At 40.2% G+C, this 19017-nt stretch overlaps 1 protein-coding gene and 1 pseudogene across 3 annotated transcripts in view; both read left to right on the top strand.

Moving 5' to 3' along the window:
* The window catches only part of TXNRD3 (thioredoxin reductase 3), a 49859-nt gene that overhangs the window by 20738 nt on the left and 10104 nt on the right, over nt 1-19017 (top strand). For all 3 annotated transcript variants that reach the window (XM_072989526.2, XM_078385245.1, XM_078385244.1), the window contains exons 2-12: nt 1501-1561; nt 4071-4180; nt 5984-6103; nt 7452-7524; nt 9510-9629; nt 10076-10218; nt 12434-12549; nt 14417-14642; nt 15064-15156; nt 15442-15518; nt 17549-17705. In XM_072989526.2, the coding sequence (XP_072845627.1) occupies nt 1501-1561; nt 4071-4180; nt 5984-6103; nt 7452-7524; nt 9510-9629; nt 10076-10218; nt 12434-12549; nt 14417-14642; nt 15064-15156; nt 15442-15518; nt 17549-17705 (1296 nt within the window). The remainder of the gene's footprint in view (nt 1-1500; nt 1562-4070; nt 4181-5983; nt 6104-7451; nt 7525-9509; nt 9630-10075; nt 10219-12433; nt 12550-14416; nt 14643-15063; nt 15157-15441; nt 15519-17548; nt 17706-19017) is intronic.
* Nucleotides 194-348, top strand: LOC140705119 (U1 spliceosomal RNA; annotated as a pseudogene).

Here is a 19017-nt window from a genome sequence, read left to right as displayed (position 1 = left end):
GACAGATTGTGGGAGGAACATTCCAGCCCCTGATGGGGGTCCTGTGGGGCACCCCAAAACACTGAGTAGGCTTGGCCTCTTTCAGGACTGGGGCTGTGCAGCCCTGCTCTGATCAGGAGGTGCAGCTGGGGTGTCACCATGCCTTTTGGGGGATAGGGCACAGAAAGGGGCAGGAGGTTCAGGGGCCATTCTAACTCATACCTGGCAGGGGAGATACCATTATTGTAAAAGTGGTTTTCCCAGGGTAAGGCTCATCTATTACACTTTGGATGTGCTGACCTCTGTGATTTCCCCAAATGTGGGGAAATCAACTGCCTAAGTGGGGGACTGTGTTTATGGTTTCCCCTGGTCTTTCTAGAATCACTCTTTCCCCTTTGGTCCTTGGCTGTTTTCACTGCCTGCTGCCATAGGCCTGTTGGCCTTGCTGGTTTTCCAGGTGGGCTGCAGGAAGCAGATCCTGGAAAGCTAGTAGTGCAGAATGGTCAGGTCCAAACAGTAAACAGTCTTTGGTGCCAGTTCAGAGGCTTCCCAGAATGTCAGTGGGAGGCTTCTGGGTGGTGGTGGCTGAACCCTTTTTTACTGTATTTACTCTATTTTGGGGGGGGAGTGCATCTTATGGAGCGAAAAATACGGTATAGTTCTATTAATGAAGCCTAAAATAGCATTAGCCTTTTTTGTAGCCACTTCACACTGGTGGCTCATATTTAGCTTGTGATCTACAACAATTCCAAGATCCTTCTCACTCATAGTTTTGCTGAGCCAGGTATCCCCCATCTTGTAACTGTGCAATTGGTTACTTCTTCCAAGGTGCAGTAATTTGCACTTATCCCTGTTGAATTTCATTCTTTTGCTTTCAGCCCAATGCTACCTCCTATCAATGTCATTTTGAATTTTGTTTCTGTCTTCTAGGGTATTAGCTATTCCGCCCAATTTGATATCATCTGCAAATTTGACAAGCATTCCCTGAACTCCCTCATCCAAGTCATTAATAAAAAGATTGAAGAGCACCGGGCACAGGACTGAGCCTTGTGGCACCCCACCTGTTACCTTCTCCCAGTTAGAGAAGGACTAATTAATCATTTCCCTCTGAATACAATTGTGTAGCCAATTGTGTATCCACCTGACACTTGATCTATCCAGCCCACACCTAGTTAGCTTGCCAATCAGGATATCATGGGGCACTTTGTCAAAAGCTTTACAGAATTCAAAATATACTATGTCTACAGCCAATTTAAAATAAAAATATAGCCTATTTATGTAGAAGAATAATTTGATAAGTGTCTCTTCTAAATCTATGCAAATGCCTTTGGTCCAGTGTTCTAAACTATGTGGGAAATGCAGTTAAATCATACACCCAGTGTTCTTTGAACCACAGCAAGCTGCTTCTATTTTTCTACAAATTATCATTATTCCATAAGATAAAAAGTACAATTTTTGAAGAAAAATAAAGGTAATATTTTTATACCTTTTTGTAGTTTCTTATCAAAACTTCTTTTTCAGGTGAAAGATCTCTTTCATTCTTTGGCAGTAGAATACGGTGTTCTGGAACTCGACAAGACTGGTAAGTAAAACACATATCTCCATTCCCACCCCACTACTGTTGCTTCAAGACAAAAACTTAAAGTTGTTGTACACAGGACCTTATTTAATTTCAAATTTTAAGGAAAGCAAGTTTGCATGTTGTGGCAGCAAGTTTTTCTGATGGAAATGTGAAGGACAGCAACTTTTTTCTGAATCTATTTCTGTTTCAAATGACTACAAACATCACCTTTCCAAATACTTTACTTTCTTGAATTGGTAACTTATTAATTATTTCTTCCCTTTGTCAGCAAAAACTGACTAAACAAATTTCTCCTTACTGTAGTCAGATGAATATAGGTGTTAGTGTAGGATTCTTTGCCTGTCATGGAAAAGATGCTACTAGAATTAAAAAAACAAAAAAAGTTCACTTCAAATCATGTTGTGATAGGTGTTGGTTCCTGTAAGAACATTAAGAAGAACTTTCAGAATCATACCAAAGGCTTGTCTAGCAATGTCATATAGTTCATTGCTTGATTTCATTGTGTTGTCCAAATCCCATATGCTTTTCTTCAGGTACTTGTTTTCATTTTATGTTGCAAGATTTGGGGCGATGGTATTGCATGAAAATTTTGGCATGTCTTGTTCCACGCTTTTATCAATGGTACTCATTTTTTCCATTGACTAAATAATGTTTCTGCAAATTTTTCAAAGATACATATTTTGACTTGTTTTCATATAATCTGAAATGAAGGAGTTGGGTGTGAATGTGCTGCTTGTGATATCTTCTGAATGATACACAACCAAAAAATAAATCACATTTTGCAGTTGATCATTCGTGTCATGAATGAGATATATTAAAACTGGTAAATACAAATTTCTTTTGCATCCCTAGATTTATCTAATTGAGCATTCTGTACACAAATGTCAAGGTCAAACGTATGACACCCAAATAATACTCTCAGAGCACTATAGAACTTCATTAACACCCCTTGGTAATTTGGGTCTGTAGTGATCCATTATGACTAACATTTGTACATGAAAGGGTTAAATGCCAGTGTGAATCAAAAATAATCACGTCAGAGTTAATTTGGTATCAAGATATTTGTGTTTTTCTTGACACATAGCAACCATCAAGTTGTGCATTAGAAGCTCTCAAGCGGTATGGGTGTCCTTTGCATGCATATGGTTCTGCATTTTAAAAGGCAGTAACAGCATAACATGAGGGAAAAAGCAAAAAGCAGCGTAAAGCTATCATACAATTCAGTGTCCAGCTTTTCTTGTGCATTATGAATGATGTCATAGTCAGCAGCCAATTGCTGCTGATTAAATATTTCTCTTGTTCGGGGGGGGGGGCGCATATGGCTGAACCACAATGAGAAAAAAATCACAGGCATCCTAAATTGAAAAAGGACATACAGTACGTCTTTAATCATTGCCAATCTGCCATTGCTGGTCATATTCCCATTGTGCATATGTGCCCTGCCCAACAGGATTTGGGCCAATATATGCTAAGGTTTGTTTTTGCTTGCCATTTTGAACTATCATTTGTAGATTATTTATCTATTTATTTTGGGGTCATTTCTTCTGTCTGGCCTGCGCTGTTATTTTTTACAATATATTTACATTCGAGAAAAAGGTCTGTAATCGTTCCAGTTTCAGATGTATGATTATATTATATTGAGAAGCCAGGCTGTTGGAACAAGTAAAATCTTGTCTTTTATATGAATTCCTGGTGCAGTGACTAAGCAAAAGGCTTTTAAAAAATCCTTTTGAACTGCATTTATATAGTCCGACTCTTTGGTTTCTACACCGAAACATTTTTATCAATTCATAGTGAGACAGCATGGTCTCAGATGAGTCATGTCACCCTTTTAAAAGAGTATTCTGATATTCCATCTTTAAATTTTGTTTTTACAAAATCTCTGTATTTCTGTTAGACTTGAAATGCAAGTGACTGTTTTTTTAAAAAAATAAGAATACATAATTGCAAAGTTTAATCTAATGGAATTGCAAATATAATGCAGAAGGCATCAAGATGCTTTGGAATGAAATTACAAGGTACCTTGCAGACATCCACATTGTATTTGGCACAAGGTTTCATGGCCTGCAGCCTACTGCATCTGATGAAACTAATAAAGTTGGCTTTATTCCATAAAAGCTTGTTCCAAATAAAAATGTAGTTGTTTTTAAGATCCAACAAAATTCTTTTTTGTTACTGTTGCAGCAGATTTAATACACTGTTATCATGGACGTTTCTGCAAAGGAAATATGTAGACTCTCATATATCTACGTGGAACATAATGCATCTAATCCTTTAACTCTTGTACCAGTAGGTTTCTGTTATTATGATTTTATATTTAATGCATTTTCTGAGAACATATTTGTTATTAAAATTTTCAATTTTGCAGTAGTCATCTGTTTTCTAAATACAAAATCTACTCAACTATTTATTATACCTGAATGGATCTGAACAGATAATGTTTTTTATTCTGATCAGTAATTCAATGAATGTCATGATAAATATAGCTTTTTTACTTTTTTTTCTCCAGATGAAGGTCCCAGTATCCAGGAAGTATTAGCAGAATTCACGGGCCAAAAGACTGTCCCCAATGTGTTTGTAAATGGAACACATGTGGGTGGATGTGACCAGACTTTTCAGGTAATCTTGAACTTCAGCAGGTAGGTTTGGTGTTAATAATACATCTGTCCCTCCTAGCATTATGTCAGTGCTGAACTTCTTTTCATGATATGAACAGAAGAAAGATGGTGGCAATATTGTTTACAGGTACCGTATTTGCCGGTATATAAGATGACTGAGCGTATAAGACGACCCTCTCAACACTTCCACTCAAAATATAGAGTTTGTTATATACTCGCCGTATAAGACTACCCCCTCTTCCGCACACCTTCAACACACCAAATAAAAGGTGCTATTCATTGTCACCATTGTACGGTCACAGCGCCTCCGGCTCACCCCTGCATCTCCCTGTGACGGGCACTAGTGCATGAGTGCGCATGTGTGAGCTCTGTGTAGACAATGGGCAGGCTGGAGTGCTGCTGCTTCCTGCCGAGCAGAACAGGCCGGTCACGTCGAAAAGGCTGGCACCCCTGTCCCGCTGCTGATGCTCGCCGTGACCGCACTGGATACCGCGCGATACTGGACGGTTGTAGAATGAGGTGGGCAGGCATCGGGAGGCTACTATGGGCACCGGGCGAGCATCGGAAGGCCACTGTGGGCAGCTATGTCTATCCCAACTGAAGTGCACCCGGCGTATAAGATGGAGGCATGTTTTTCAGGGCAAAAAGTACTCTTATACCCCAGCAAATACAGTATTTATGTACCATTGGTAGCTAAGGATTTTAAAGGAATCTACTGTAATAATATAATACGTCATATAAACAATAAAATAAATATTTGGGGTATCCATACAGTACATGGCAATGTTGAACTTTACCAGGAAGCCTTGCAAAAAGACTTCAGTGTGTGCCTAAAAATAAGATCTGTCGATTCATGTTAGATATCAGAGGGGTGAATGTTCCACATGGTGTATGCTACCATACTAAATGCTCTGGCCCAGATGACTGGAATGAACTTCAGTAGCATTTGAACCTTTTCAGATGACTTCAGACAACTACATCAAAAGATATTTCTGATATTTTACATTAAAAATGAAATATTAAACCTAGCCTGTAGCAAATAGAAAGCCAGGGAAAAGCACTTCCAAGACAGTGAAGTCACTAGGTTATCTAGCAACAAAGAGAGATCCGGAAGTAGCCTTAGACTGCACACTTTGAATCCTTAGAAGGATGCTTAAAATGGATTAAATGCCCCTCATTTAATCTACTGCTACATCCAGAAACTAAATCAGGACCTGCATGGCTGCATCTGAATCAGTTGTGGATGAGAAATAGTTTTGGATGTCATTAGCATTCTGATGACACTTTGTTCCAAAATCACTCAATGATTGCTTCCAGGGGATTCAAATAGATATTTAATACATCTCATAGTACAGTTTCCATGAGGCAAAGAAATAGTCTGCCAACGGTAGTGTCTGGAACCTGCCCTGTAGGTGGGAGTGGAGCCACTGAAGTATGGTGCCCCATTCCACTGAGCTGGTGTGGAATAATAATATAGTAAGCAATACAAGAAGCTGCTCAGAGATTTAAAAAAAAAAAACAGCCCCCCCCATTTCTTTTCTTGATGAAGGTCTCCAAAACACTTTATACCTCCCCCCCCAATCCTGCCCACTGTCTGTCTTCTGAAGGGAATTTCAGGTAGCAAAGGTGGCTACAGGAAAATGGACTTTCCTCTTTTCCATTTCCAGAACCAGAAGGACCTGCTTGATCAAACAATCATTCATGAGTGGAAGAATAGCACTATGTACAACCTATCATTATGAATTTGATTTCTTAAGATTAATGAAATATTCCATTTTTTGTATATCTTGAATCCTTATTGCAGGCCTACCATAGCGGCTTGTTACAGAAGCTTTTAGGGGACAGCAAAGGTGAAGAGTTGGAAGCCTACGATTATGACCTAATTGTTATTGGTGGTGGTTCTGGCGGACTCTCATGCTCTAAGGTATGAAGCCTGCAAAGCAGTGCTGAGCACATGGTGCTTTATATGCATTTGGTTCCTTTAAAAATTGTTTTGATTTTTTTTTCATTCTACTTACATAATAATTTATCTTGTATTGCATATCAAACTGTGGCCAGAGTGAAAAACTGCTCGCTTACATATTTTGACCTTGGAACAAAAGAAGAAGAACTAAGGAGAAATTGTGTTGCTTTTGAGAAGGATTCTGGCTGCAATTCTAGATATTTAGTATGTTCCATTGAATACAGTGGAATTTACTGTATTCATAAAGTTGTGCTGTCAGAGCACTGAATTCTTGCAACCAACAATATAGTGGGAATTTGAGTACACAAGTTAAAGTGAGATAAAAGAATGTTGTCTGTAATGCTCTAAAAGAAATTTTGTTCCTCCAAAAGTATATCTTTCACATCACGATAATGCCAGTGCACATATTTAATCCATGAGATGTATCACTTCGTTTATTATATATAGAATCTTCCTTTGTTAGTTTATGAAGACTGGTTGCAATATTCTGAATGATTAATTCTTGGAAACCTTCATTCACATTATCCTTGGGATGGTCATTGGTCTGGTTATGGATATGTGAAACTTGTTAAATACATAGAGAAGATGGAGTGGATAAGTAAGAGACTTGCAAATGAGGGGAATAAAACAATAAGTAATGATCACATCTGATCTGTTGATTGTACAAATAAAATTGAAATAAGTAATGATGATGTAGAATACTTAAACGTTGAATTTATATGTTAAGGGACTTTACTATAATAAAATTTAAATAAAACAAATACAATTAAATATGAATCTATATTAAAACACTGTTGTCCTTTAGTGAAAAGGATATAATGGCAGCCAATCAGTTGAGAACATTTTAACAGCATCCCAGTTTTAGCACAAAAGACTTTTGTGAATAAACAGACCCTTGACTGTCAGTGAAAGAATCAAGGGAGGCCGTGGAGTTCCAAACTTTGGGAGCAGCCACAAAGAAAGGCTTGTCTTCTATTCTCACAAAACTTGCCTTCAAGGAATAGGGGGTTGAAAGAAGCCCCCACCCACCCAATGACTGTAACAATGACTTGGCAGGCTGATATGGAAGAATATAGTCTTTCAGATAGCTGGTCCTGAATCAAATATGAAAAGGGATGTGTGCATCACAGGGAAGGGAGAGCAAGGAAACATCCAAATAAATGCTGTGCTAAATTATTCTGTTGGGTTAACAGGTATATAACTTCTTGTCACAAGTGCTAACATTGATGTTGGTTAAGGCTTAACTCATATCGTAAATGAAGCCATAGACTTTGTTTGTATTATATCTACATTGTTTTTTTTTCCACAGGAAGCTGCCACGTTAGGGAAGAAAGTCATGGTGCTAGACTATGTTGTACCTACACCATTGGGCACTACATGGGGTATGCTTATGCTTGTCCTGTTGATTATTAGTCCATTTGTCAGCCTTCTCTTGGTTCTGCTCATTTGTAAAGCCTGAATAGCCTGTTTTGTGTACTGAGTTCTTAGACAGGTTATTGTGTGAAAATGACATTGGTCAATGTTAGCCTGTTTCAGAGCTTCACAAACTGTGTCTCCCATAGCACCCCGTGGTGCCTGCAGCTCCCTGATGCGCTGCCAAGCCAGCCAGGAGCAACACGGAAGCTTCTCTTTGTTTTGTTTTTTGCCGATCCAGTGGTGATGGGACTGCTGCTGCTGCTCTTCTGGCTTCAGTTCCAGCTTCTTTGGGCTTCTTTGCTTCCTGCTCCACCCTTGCCACTCCTCCTGTTCTGCCGCTGCCACCGGAAGTCCAAAACGTTTGGGAACCACTGCCCCATTTTGGTTGTTTAAAAACATGCAGAACACTAATGCTTAGAGGGGAGCATTCTATCTCCACCCTTTCCATCCTGTTTCATTGCCCTTCTATGCATGAGAGGTAGTGAGGCTAAAGAGAGAAGCACCACTATCTTTGGGGAATCTCCACTTGAGTTTGAAACCTCATTTTCCAGAGTTCTGACACATATGGAGACTGAATAGCTGAGACACTGCTTCTCTTTCTCTTCATCCTTGTTGTCTGCAGCCAGTAGGAGAGCTGCGGAAGCAGTGATGGAGGTGTCGGCTACACCGGCCTCTTGTTTACTTGAGTATTCTAAACAGTTTATAATGAATTTCTTTTCAAATTCACTGTTTGCTGGCAGCGCAAATCATTCCTCTTGAGTTTACTGCATGCAGCTCTTTATACATTTTGAAAACTGCCTCTGCTGGGTTTGTGTGCTTTTGCTATCAAACCCTCTTCCAAAAATTGAAGACTTGGCGCTACTCTAAGCAGCACGCTTTTTACTCTAGTTAGGATTTAAAGCTGGATTTAGCCTGGTGTAGTAAATATTTTTATTTGCTAATCACATCTAGCCTGAGCTTTCTCTAGAAAAAAAAATGACTACATTGAGTATCACACTTTGAGCGCATCATGAGAAGACTTATTAGAAAAGACAATATTGCTAGGAAAAATTGAAAACAGCAGGAAAAGAGGAAGACAGAATACAGTGGTGCCTCACTAGACGATTACCTCGCAAAACGGCTATAGCGCTTCGCAAAACGGTTTTCCCTATGGGCGATTTTCGCTGGGTGATGTTTCGGTCCATGCTTCGCAAGACTTTTTTTTCTGGACCATTTTTTTTGCAAGACGACGATTTTGACAGCTAGGTCTGCGACTTGCAAAATGGGTTTTTTAGGGACCAATTTTCGCAAGACAGCGATTTTGACAGCTGGTCCGCGCGTCGCAAAACGGTTTTCTCTATGGGCGATTTTTGCAAGACGATGACTATTTTCCCCATTGGAATGCATTAAATGGATTTCAGTGCATTCCAGTGGGGAACTGCATTTCACAAGATGATGTTTTCGCAAAACAGCGATTTTTGCAGAACAAATTAACATAGTCTTGCGAGACACCACTGTATTAGATTGAATGAATCAATAAAGAAATCCACAGCTTTGATTTTCCAAAACCTGAACAGGGCCATTATTGACAGAACCTTTTGGAAGCCATTAGATCATAGGGTCAGAACTGACTTAGAAGTGTGTAACAACAAAGCAGCTTTTTGCTGCTGTGTTTCATGGAGGTCTGCTGGCAACAGTTGTGAGTGCTGTGGTTTCACCTCTATTTGTGTAGAGAGATATTGGATGGTGCAGGACTGGGGGCTTCAAGGTGTGCCACATCTGATCTGTTGATCGTAATAAAATATTCATTCAAGGTGTGCTACACATGCAAGTTTGGCAAAATCTATAGGCTAATAAGATAGTTGTCAGTGTGTGATAAGTGCTCAGAAATAATGAAAGGACAAGTAAAATTAATTAGCATTGTTAATACAAAACCAGATGCTTTTTGTTAAATTTGCACTTTGCATTTCAGGACTTGGTGGCACTTGTGTAAATGTTGGCTGCATTCCTAAGAAGCTGATGCATCAAGCAGCCCTTTTAGGCCAGGCATTGCAAGATTCAAGGAAGTTTGGCTGGGAATATGATGAGCAAGGTTTGTAAAAACCACCAGTTCTTTATTAGGGGAGAGATAACAACTGGTTGATGTTGATGGTTGGCGGTTGATGTTGATGGTTGGCAGAAATGACTAGCAACTGTAGTGAAATTAAGTTGTTGGCACATACAGTATTACTAGATGAAAATGTAAGGAATTTATGGTTTTGTTTCTCACTTCCCATTCAACTGGCTTCTCAGCATTCACACAGTTCTTGTGTTCTTGGCCTGTCTTGTGCTAACTTGTCTTTCTCTCCACTAATGAGAGGGGGGAAAGCAGCATTAAAATGTCACAGTTGTCTCTTAAAGACGCCAGTGTAAGCAATTTTCTTTATTATGTTCATCTACAAAGTTTACCTTTTTAATTATAATCTTAAATTGCTTTGGACTTGCTGTTATTATTGAGATTTAATTTCTTGGATGAAAAACACGTATTTCTTGCTCTAGTTAAACACAACTGGCAGACGATGGTTGAAGCAATACAGAATTATATAGGATCTTTGAACTGGGGTTATCGGGTGGCCTTGCGTGAAAAAACTGTGACATACCTCAATGCCTACGCAGAGTTTATTGGGCCTCACAAGATTAAGGTATCTGCAGATTTATTTGCTCTTTAACTTCTAGTCCAGCCAAGTTAGCTTTAAAGTTTGTGTATGAACAACAATGTTTAAATGGATCAAAGTCAGAAAAATCAACTTCTGTAAACCTATATTGTTGTTGTTCCAAACTGTTACCTCACACAAATGTCAAACTTTGTAAAGCTCTTGCTAAAAATAAACAAACCAACAAACCATGACATAATGGATATAGTAATGATTAACCATGGGTGGAGTGACTCTCTTGTATTTTTGAAAGTACCTATTAGCTTTCAACTGAGGCAGATATATACAGACTTTATAAAATGAAAAAGCAATCAAGGAATTTCAACCTTGCAACCTGTGTTAGGATATATATGCAAGCTGATGCTACAAGGATGAAGATTTTGTTGCCTGCTTAAGTAGATGTGTTGTGAGAAAAATTTTACTGTGACTAATATTAAATTAAAATTGTGTTTGAATAAGAGACTGTTAAAACAGTTCACCTGTTATAAATGAAAAAGTGTGAGTAGGCATAATATGCAAACATCTGAACGTTTCCACTGTCATATTTGTCATGCTTTACTTTGAAGCCTCTATCTTTTTTAAAAACAAAAACCCTCTTTTTCAAGTATAATACTGAGAGGAAATGATAGAATTGTAGAAGACAAGGGTTAGAAAGGAACAAACAGGTCATCAAGTCCAATGTCTGCCAAAGCAGGAAATCCTAACCTAAAGTATTCCTGATAGATGGATCATCCAATTTTTGTTTAAACACCTCCAGCACTGGAAAATCCACCACCCTTTGAGGTAGCCCATTCCATTGTCTTAACACCTTTCACTACAGTATTAGGAAGTTCTTTCTATTGTAAGTTGAAAATTCTTTTCCTATAATTTAATTTCATTACTTCAGATCCTGCCTTCTGAAGATACAGAAAACAAGCTCACTCCATCTTCCATGTGAAAACTTCAGTTATTTGGAAGATGGGTATCATATCACATCTCGTTTTCCTCTTCACCAGATTAAACATGCTGACCTCTCACAACCATTCCTTGTAGGGCTAGTTTCCAAACCCTTTATCATCCTGGTTGTGCTCCCTTGGACATGTTTCAGCTTCTCAATATCCTTCTCAAATGGGGGTGTCCGGAGCTGGACACAGTATTCCACATAGTAGCTAATTAATGCAGCATAGTGTAATACTGTTAATTCCCTTGATTTGGATTACATACTAATAATGTTAGCAGGGACATGGTGGCACTGCAGGTTAAACTGCAGAAGCCTCTGTGCTGTAAGATCTGTACATCTGCAGCTGTAAGTTCGAATCCACGCGACGGAGTGAGCTCCCGTCGCTTGTCCCAGCTCCTGCCAACCTAGCAGTTCGAAAGCATGCAAATGCGAGTAGATAAATAGGGACCACCTTGGTGGGAAGGTAACAGCTTTCCGTGTCTAAGTTGCACTGGCCATGTGACCACGGAAGATTGTCTTCGGACAAACGCTGGCTCCATGGCTTGGAAACGGGGATGAGCACCACCCCCTAGAGTCAAACACGACTGGACAAAAATTGTCAAGGGGAACCTTTACCTTTATCTTTACTAACAATGTTAATGCAGCTGTGTATCATATTAGGGTTTTGTTTTTTGTTTTTTTGGCTGCTGCGTCACACTCCTGTTTAGTTTGTGGTCTACTAGGACCCTTAAATCCCTTTCACATGTACTATTGTCAAGCCAGGTGTCTCCCATTCTGCATTTGTGCATCTGATTTTTCCTGCCTAAATACAGAAGTTTATGTAAATGTTTAAGTAAGTGATAAAAATGTTGGAGCTAAAAGAAAGACATTTTTGTTCTGTGCACTGAAAGTGGAAGAATGAGATAAATCACATGAGTCTAAAACTCTGAGACCCTGGGGTAGTTATATCTGAATAATATCTACGTTAAGATTCCCATTAGGTATACTTCAGTGAAGCTTTATTTAACCTCGGGGGGGGGGAGGCTATAAAGATTGGGTAGCTGGACTTGACTTGCATCCAGTTCATAAATCAAGTTATTTGTATTGTTTTCTGTGAACTTACTAAAGATGGATGTTTAATGTTAAATGGGTTATCTTTTTCTGTCACTTTGTTGTTTGCAAAGCAATAAGTAATTTTTGGTAAAATTATGCTGTTGCTAATATCTTAGGGAAAACGTCATCTAAATAAAGAGCTGCTTCTAACAGTATTACTCTGTTTATTAGGCAACTAATAGAAAAGGGCAAGAAACTTTCTACACAGCTCAGTCATTTGTTATTGCCACAGGAGAAAGACCTCGATATTTAGGTATACCAGGAGATAAAGAATACTGTATTACAAGGTGAGCTCAAACTAAACGTCTGTTTCTGAATATTTATTTATTTATTTATTTATTTATTTATTTATTTATTTATTTATTTATTTATTTATTTATTTATTTGATTTTTACCTCGCCCCTCTAGACCATGTCTACTCGGGGCGGCTTACAAAATAAAACAGAACAGTATAAAAATATATAAAATCATAAAATTACAATTACAATTTCAATTTAAAACAATTAATTTAAAGAGAGGATTACCAAGATGGAATAGCAAAGAAAAGAAAAAAGGAGAAAGACTTAATTGACTGGAGGGAAGGCCTGCTTGAATAACCAAGTTTTTAACTGGCTTTTAAAAACACCCAGCGAGGGTGCCAGCCAGATTTCTGTTGGAAGGGTGTTCCACAGCCGAGGAGCCACTGCCGAGAAGGCCCAGTTTCTTGTTTTTTCCTTCCGGGCCTCTCTCGGCGTCAGACCCCTCAGCCGCCCCTGCTGGGTATGTCGGGTGAAGACGGTGGGAGAAGACGGTCTGCCAAATATTGAGGTCCCAAACCGTTTAGGGCTGTATAAGTGATCATTAGCACTTTGAAGTCAACGCGGATACGGACGGGCAACCAGTGCAAAGCAGCCAGAGTGGGGGAGATATGCTGGTGTTTTCTCACCCCACTAAGGAGTCTGGCTGCTGCATTCTGGACCATCTGAAGTTTCCGCATCAGCCTCAAAGGCAGCCCCATGTAGAGTGCGTTACAATGGTCTAATCTTGAGATTACGAGCGCATGGACTAGAGTACTGAGGGCCCCCTGATCAAGATATGGTCGCAGCTGGGCAACCCGCCATAGATGAAAATAGGCGGAGCGGACCACGGACACCATCTGGGTTTCCATGGTAAGCGCCGGGTCCAGATGTATTCCCAAGCTGCAGACTTCACTCTTTGCGGCAAGGGTCGTCCCTCCAAAGGAGAGGGAGTCACCTATGCCGCTGACGGAAGGGCCGCCCACCCTCAAGACCTCCGTCTTGTCCGGGTTCAGCCTCAATCCATTTGACTGCATCCATTCCAGTACAGTCTCCAGGCAGCGCTGGAGGGACCGAACGGCATCCACTGAAGTTGGTGTAAAGGAGATGTAGAGCTGTGTCATCAGCGTACAGTGGACCGTCTACTTAAGGAATTAATCCGTATTGGAACGGTGGCTGCAAGTCAAAAAGTCTGTAAGTCGAATCTCCATTGACCTACAATGCACTGAAAACCAATTAATCCCATAACCAGTGGTTTTTATTCTATTTTTATTCCATTTTGATTTTTTTCTGGTCTGTAAGTCGATTCTCTGGCTGCAAGTCGAATCTAAATTTTGCAGCCAGAGAAGTTTGTAACTTGAAAAGTCTGTAAGTCGAGCCGTCTGTAAGTCGAGGGTCCACTGTACTGATGACACGATGTCCCACAGCCCCTGATGACCCCGCCCAGCGGCCTCATATAGATATTAAACAGCATTGGGGAGATGATCGACCCCTGTGGAACCCCACAATTGAGATTCCATGGGGCCGAGACCCTCTCCCCAAGCTGTACTCTCTGGGGGCAGTCCTCCAGGAAGGAGCGGAGCCAGGCAAGTGCCAGGCCACCGACTCCCAACTCGGAGAGCCTCCCCAGGAGGATACCGTGGTCGACGGTATCAAAGGCAGCTGAGATGTTGAGGAGGACCAACAAGGACATGTTGCCCCCATCAGCCTCCCTCAACAGGTCATCCGAATTTCTGAAACCCGACTGAAATGGGTCCAGACCATTGGTTTCGTCCAAGAGCGCCTGAAGCTGATCTGCCACCACCCACTCAACCACTTTGCTGATTAGATTAGATTAGAAAGTGTTCTGAGTCTTTAACAAAATGTCCCTCTTTTCCAGTGACGACCTCTTCTCACTGCCCTATTGCCCTGGGAAGACTTTGGTTGTGGGAGCATCTTATGTAGCTCTGGAATGTGCAGGATTTCTTGCGGGTCTTGGTTTGGACGTTACCGTCATGGTACGCTCTATCCTTCTCCGTGGCTTTGATCAAGAAATGGCCGAAAAAGCAGGTGCATATATGGAAAACCATGGTGTAAAATTCATTAGGCAGTTTGTTCCCATTGAGGTAAGTATTCAGACATCTTCTTTTTTTTACTTCAGAGAATGGAATGCTAATATCTAGCATTTTTCTGTAGAAGATCAGGACCACCAGTGACAATGCACTGGCAATTTTTTACTGATAAAATGTTTCATTGCCACCTCATCCCAAGGTTCTGAAAGGCTTCCCTGGGTCAAAAGGGAGCCCTCATGAGCCTCAGAACATTAAAAAAGGACAGAGCTTAGGAAGCTTGTAACTCAAATTAAATGCTTAAAACACCCAGTCTAGGCTATGCCAGTGCAAAGTTGCCCATTGAATGATAATACGTACAAATGTTAATGCCAAGGGATGTAATATCAGGTTAGTACTTAGGCCAAAATGACGAATGTGGCAAGATAATATTCTGCAAGTTGAGATAAAATGTCTATACTTGTGATTGTTCATGCAGGTTGTAAAGTTGGAGGATGGCATGCCTGGAAGACTCAGAGTGATAGCAAAAGCAACGGGAGGATCAGAAATGATTGAAGGAGAATACAATACTGTAAGAACACCATACTTGTGTGCGGGCATAGGTGGTAGGTTTGGGTGGTGTTCAATATGGCAACCTTTACAAACTCAGTGACCAGCAAGAGTCACTGGAGAGCCTGTAAAAGAACATTCGTACAACAAAACTGGTGCAGTACACGTTACTGTGGCAGTTTTGAAATAGTTTTGAGACTAAATGGAATATTTAAACTGTTCATAAACAAAACATGTTATAACTAGAGGGAGGTTTTTCATTCAAGGCTGTCATAGTGTCATTAAGACAATTATTCATTTTATGCAGGTTTTGATAGCTATTGGTCGTGACGCTTGTACTAAAAACATTGGCTTGGAGAAAATTGGTGTGCAGATTAATGAAAAGTAAGTATTCCAACTCCTTGATTTCTCTCAGAACCTACTGATATTTGTTTGGAAGTTTGCTTTTGTCTTTAATAGCCCCCTCCTCCCACCAGATATAGCTATTTTAAAAAAAATCAGTTGAAAAATTATCAGCTTTGAATTCTTTGAGAATAAACCTGGGTGTCTTAAACATTGCTATCAGAATTAATTTGAAATTAGCTTTTACGTCTGTATGTGTTTGAAGTTCAATATTACCATATCTTCAAGTGCTGTCCTATTTTTTTCAGTTAAGAAGCTAATTTATTTGTTTATTTATTTAATTTATATGCCGCCCACACTATCCAAAGGTCTCTGGGCAGCTTACAGCATTCAATACTTGTTTTTACTGGTTTCTATATAAGTCACAGTGCCAACTTGAAATCTCACATCCTTCAAGTTTTTGCCTTAATTGAACAGTTTGAAAGTGGCCAAAATCCTCTTGAATTTAGTTACAACTTATCTGTAGAAGTTGATGATGTCATCAGCCATGGGCTTTTATTATTGTTTAGTCATTAAGTCATGTCCGACTCTTTGTGACTCCGTGGACCAAAGCATGCCAGGACCTCCTATCTTCCACTGCCTCCCAGAGTTTGGTCAAATTCATGTTGGTAGCTTCAATGTCCAGCCATCTCGTCCTCTGTCGTCCTCTTCTCCTCTTGCCTTCACACTTTCCCAACATCAGGGTTTTTTTCCAGGGAGATTTTCTTCTCATGAGGTGGCCAAAGTATTGAAGCCTCAGCTTCAGAATCTGTCCTTCCAGTGAGCACTCAGGGTTGATTTCCTTCAGAATGGATTTGTTTGATTTCTTTGCAGTCCAGGGGATTCTCAAGAGTCTCCTCCAGCAGCACAATTCAAAAGCGTCAATTCTTCGGTAGTCAGTCTTCTTTATGGTCCAGCTCTCACTTCCATACATCCTACTGGAAAAACCATAGCATTGACTATGCGTACTTTTTAAGATGCTGTCTAGGTTTGTCATCACTTTCCTCCCAAGAAGCAGGCGTCTTTTGATTTCGTGGCTGCTTTCACCATCTGCAGTGATCATGGAGCCCAGGAAAGTAAAATCTGTCACTACCTCCATATCTTCCCCTTCTGTTTGCCAGGAGGTGATGGGACCAGTGGCCATGATCTTAGGGTTTTGTTGTTTTGTTTTGTTTGATGTTGAGCTTCAGACCCTTTTTTGCACTCTCCCCTTTCACCCTCATTAAGAGGTTCTTTAATTCCTCCTCACTTTCTGCCATCAGAGTAGTATCATCTGCATATCTGAGGTTGTTGATCTTTCTTCCAGCATTCTTAATTCCGGCTTGGGATTCATCGAGTCCAGCCTTTTGCATGATGTATTCTGCATACAGTATAAGTTAAATAAGCCGGGGGACAATATACAATCTTGTCGTACTCCTTTCCCAATTTTGAACCAATCAGTTGTTCCATGTCCCGTTATAACGGTTGCTTCCTGTCCCATGTATCGATTTCTCAGGAGATAGATAAGGTGATCAGGCACCCTCATTTCTTTAAGAAATGGGCTTTTATCACTCATTAAAAGCTTCCTATTCCATCCCTCCCACCACCACTCTTTCCTATTTCAAGGCTTCCCTGGGATCCCTTTTGACCTGATGAAGCCTGGGGGACGTGGGAGAGGGAGGAAGCCTTCCATACCAGAAAATTGTTGCCATTAATGCTGGTGCCAGGATTGGTACTGTCAGTGATTTTCTAATATTGAAACCCCAATTCCCACCCCCTGGTCCTGAGGCTCCCAAAGACTTCCCCAGCTGAAAAGTGATCCTAAGAGAACCTTGGAACCCGAGCTATTGCTTGCCTAAATGAAAAACAAATCTGAAGTTACTATATCAGCTATCAGTCTTCACACAGCCAGTTGAATCACTCTGTTTATAGAGTCTGTTTGCTGTCTGGACAGATTTGGTTTGATGAGGGCCGCAGACTTCGTGAAGCCACTGTAATTTTTAATACGGTCAAGTCATCAAATTATGTTAACTTTTTTTTTCTTCCATAACAAGGAATGGGAAAATACCTGCAAATGATGAAGAACAGACCAATGTGCCTTACGTCTATGCTATTGGAGATGTTTTAGAAGGAAAGCCTGAACTTACTCCAGTTGCTATACAGGCAGGCAAGCTATTAGCACGCAGGCTTTTTGGAGGGAGCTCCATCAAGGTAAAGGCATGATTCTTAGTGGTATTGGCTACTGACTAGTCGTTTTGGTGAAGAATGTTGTATCTTTTTTGAAATAATAATAGGAATTATTTTCAGACAGTATATTTATTATAGTAACATAAGAATTTTTGTGTTATATTTAGTCCAGCCCTCTGAATTTGAGAATATTAGCAGGAAGTATAAATGTTATTCTTATGGCAGGTCCTGATTTTTATCCAGCTACTGATATAACAGAAAACATTGTTTCTAGTAGCTTTCAGGAATACCATTTGTTCCCAATAAATGCAACCTAGGATGTCATGGGATAGATCAAGAAGAAAGCTAGACTGGTCTAGGGTCATGTTGATGACTCTAGACCAGTCTAGCTTTGTAACAGTCTAGCTTTGTGACATTTGTACCAAAATGTCATATGTTTTCCTTTGGGCAATCAGAATTTGTCTGTGCCTATTTTTGCATATGCTTTTGAGAATCAAATTGTCATTTAGTCAACAAAACTGTAAGTTAATGAATAGGTTGGTTAATGAAAACAGAAAGCCACCATAGCTTTGCTTATTTATTTATTCATATATTTTTTATTTATTGAATTTATATCCCGCCCATCTAGTCAATAGACTACTCTGGGCGGCGTACAACATATAAAATAAACAATTTAAAATATAAAAATAATATAAGACATCATAATCAACTGCTTCAATGTGGAAAAGGTAAAAAGAGTAAATCAAATCATGGTTGGAGGGAAGGCCTGCCTAAACAGCCAGGTTTTCAATTGGCTTTTAAAGATGCCCAGCTAAGGGACCATGTGAATCTCCGGAGGGAGATTATTCCAAAGGCGAGGAGCCACTGCCGAGAAGGCCTGGTTTCTTGTTTTTTCCTTCCGGGGCTTCATTGGCATTAGACTCCTCAGCCTCACCTCCTGGCTAGATCGAGTGATACAGGCAGATTTTGGTGGGAGTAGGTGCTCTGCCAGGTATCGAGGCCCTAAACCGGTTAGGGCTTTGTACGTAAGCTTTAAAACTTTGAAATTGATGCGGAACCAAACGGGCATCCAATGCAAAGCAGCCAGCATGGGAGAGATATATTTTCTCACACCACTAAGGAGTCTGGCTGCCGCGTTCTGCACCATTTGAAGCTCAACCTCAAAGGTAGCCCCATGCAGAGCGCATTACAGTAGTCTAATCTTGAGATTACAAGCGCGTGTACCAAAGTGGTGAGCGCCCCAATGTCAAGATAGGCACACAGCTGGGCTATCCGACAAGGATGAAAATAGGCGAGTTGCATTGAATTTTTAACATGCAGATGTAAGTCTGAATTC

Source organism: Pogona vitticeps, chromosome 2, assembly GCF_051106095.1.
Source record: "Pogona vitticeps strain Pit_001003342236 chromosome 2, PviZW2.1, whole genome shotgun sequence".
Taxonomy (NCBI): Eukaryota; Metazoa; Chordata; class Lepidosauria; order Squamata; family Agamidae; genus Pogona; species Pogona vitticeps.
The sequence above is the reverse complement of the archived record's forward strand: the minus strand, read 5'-3'. Positions and strand labels throughout refer to the sequence as shown.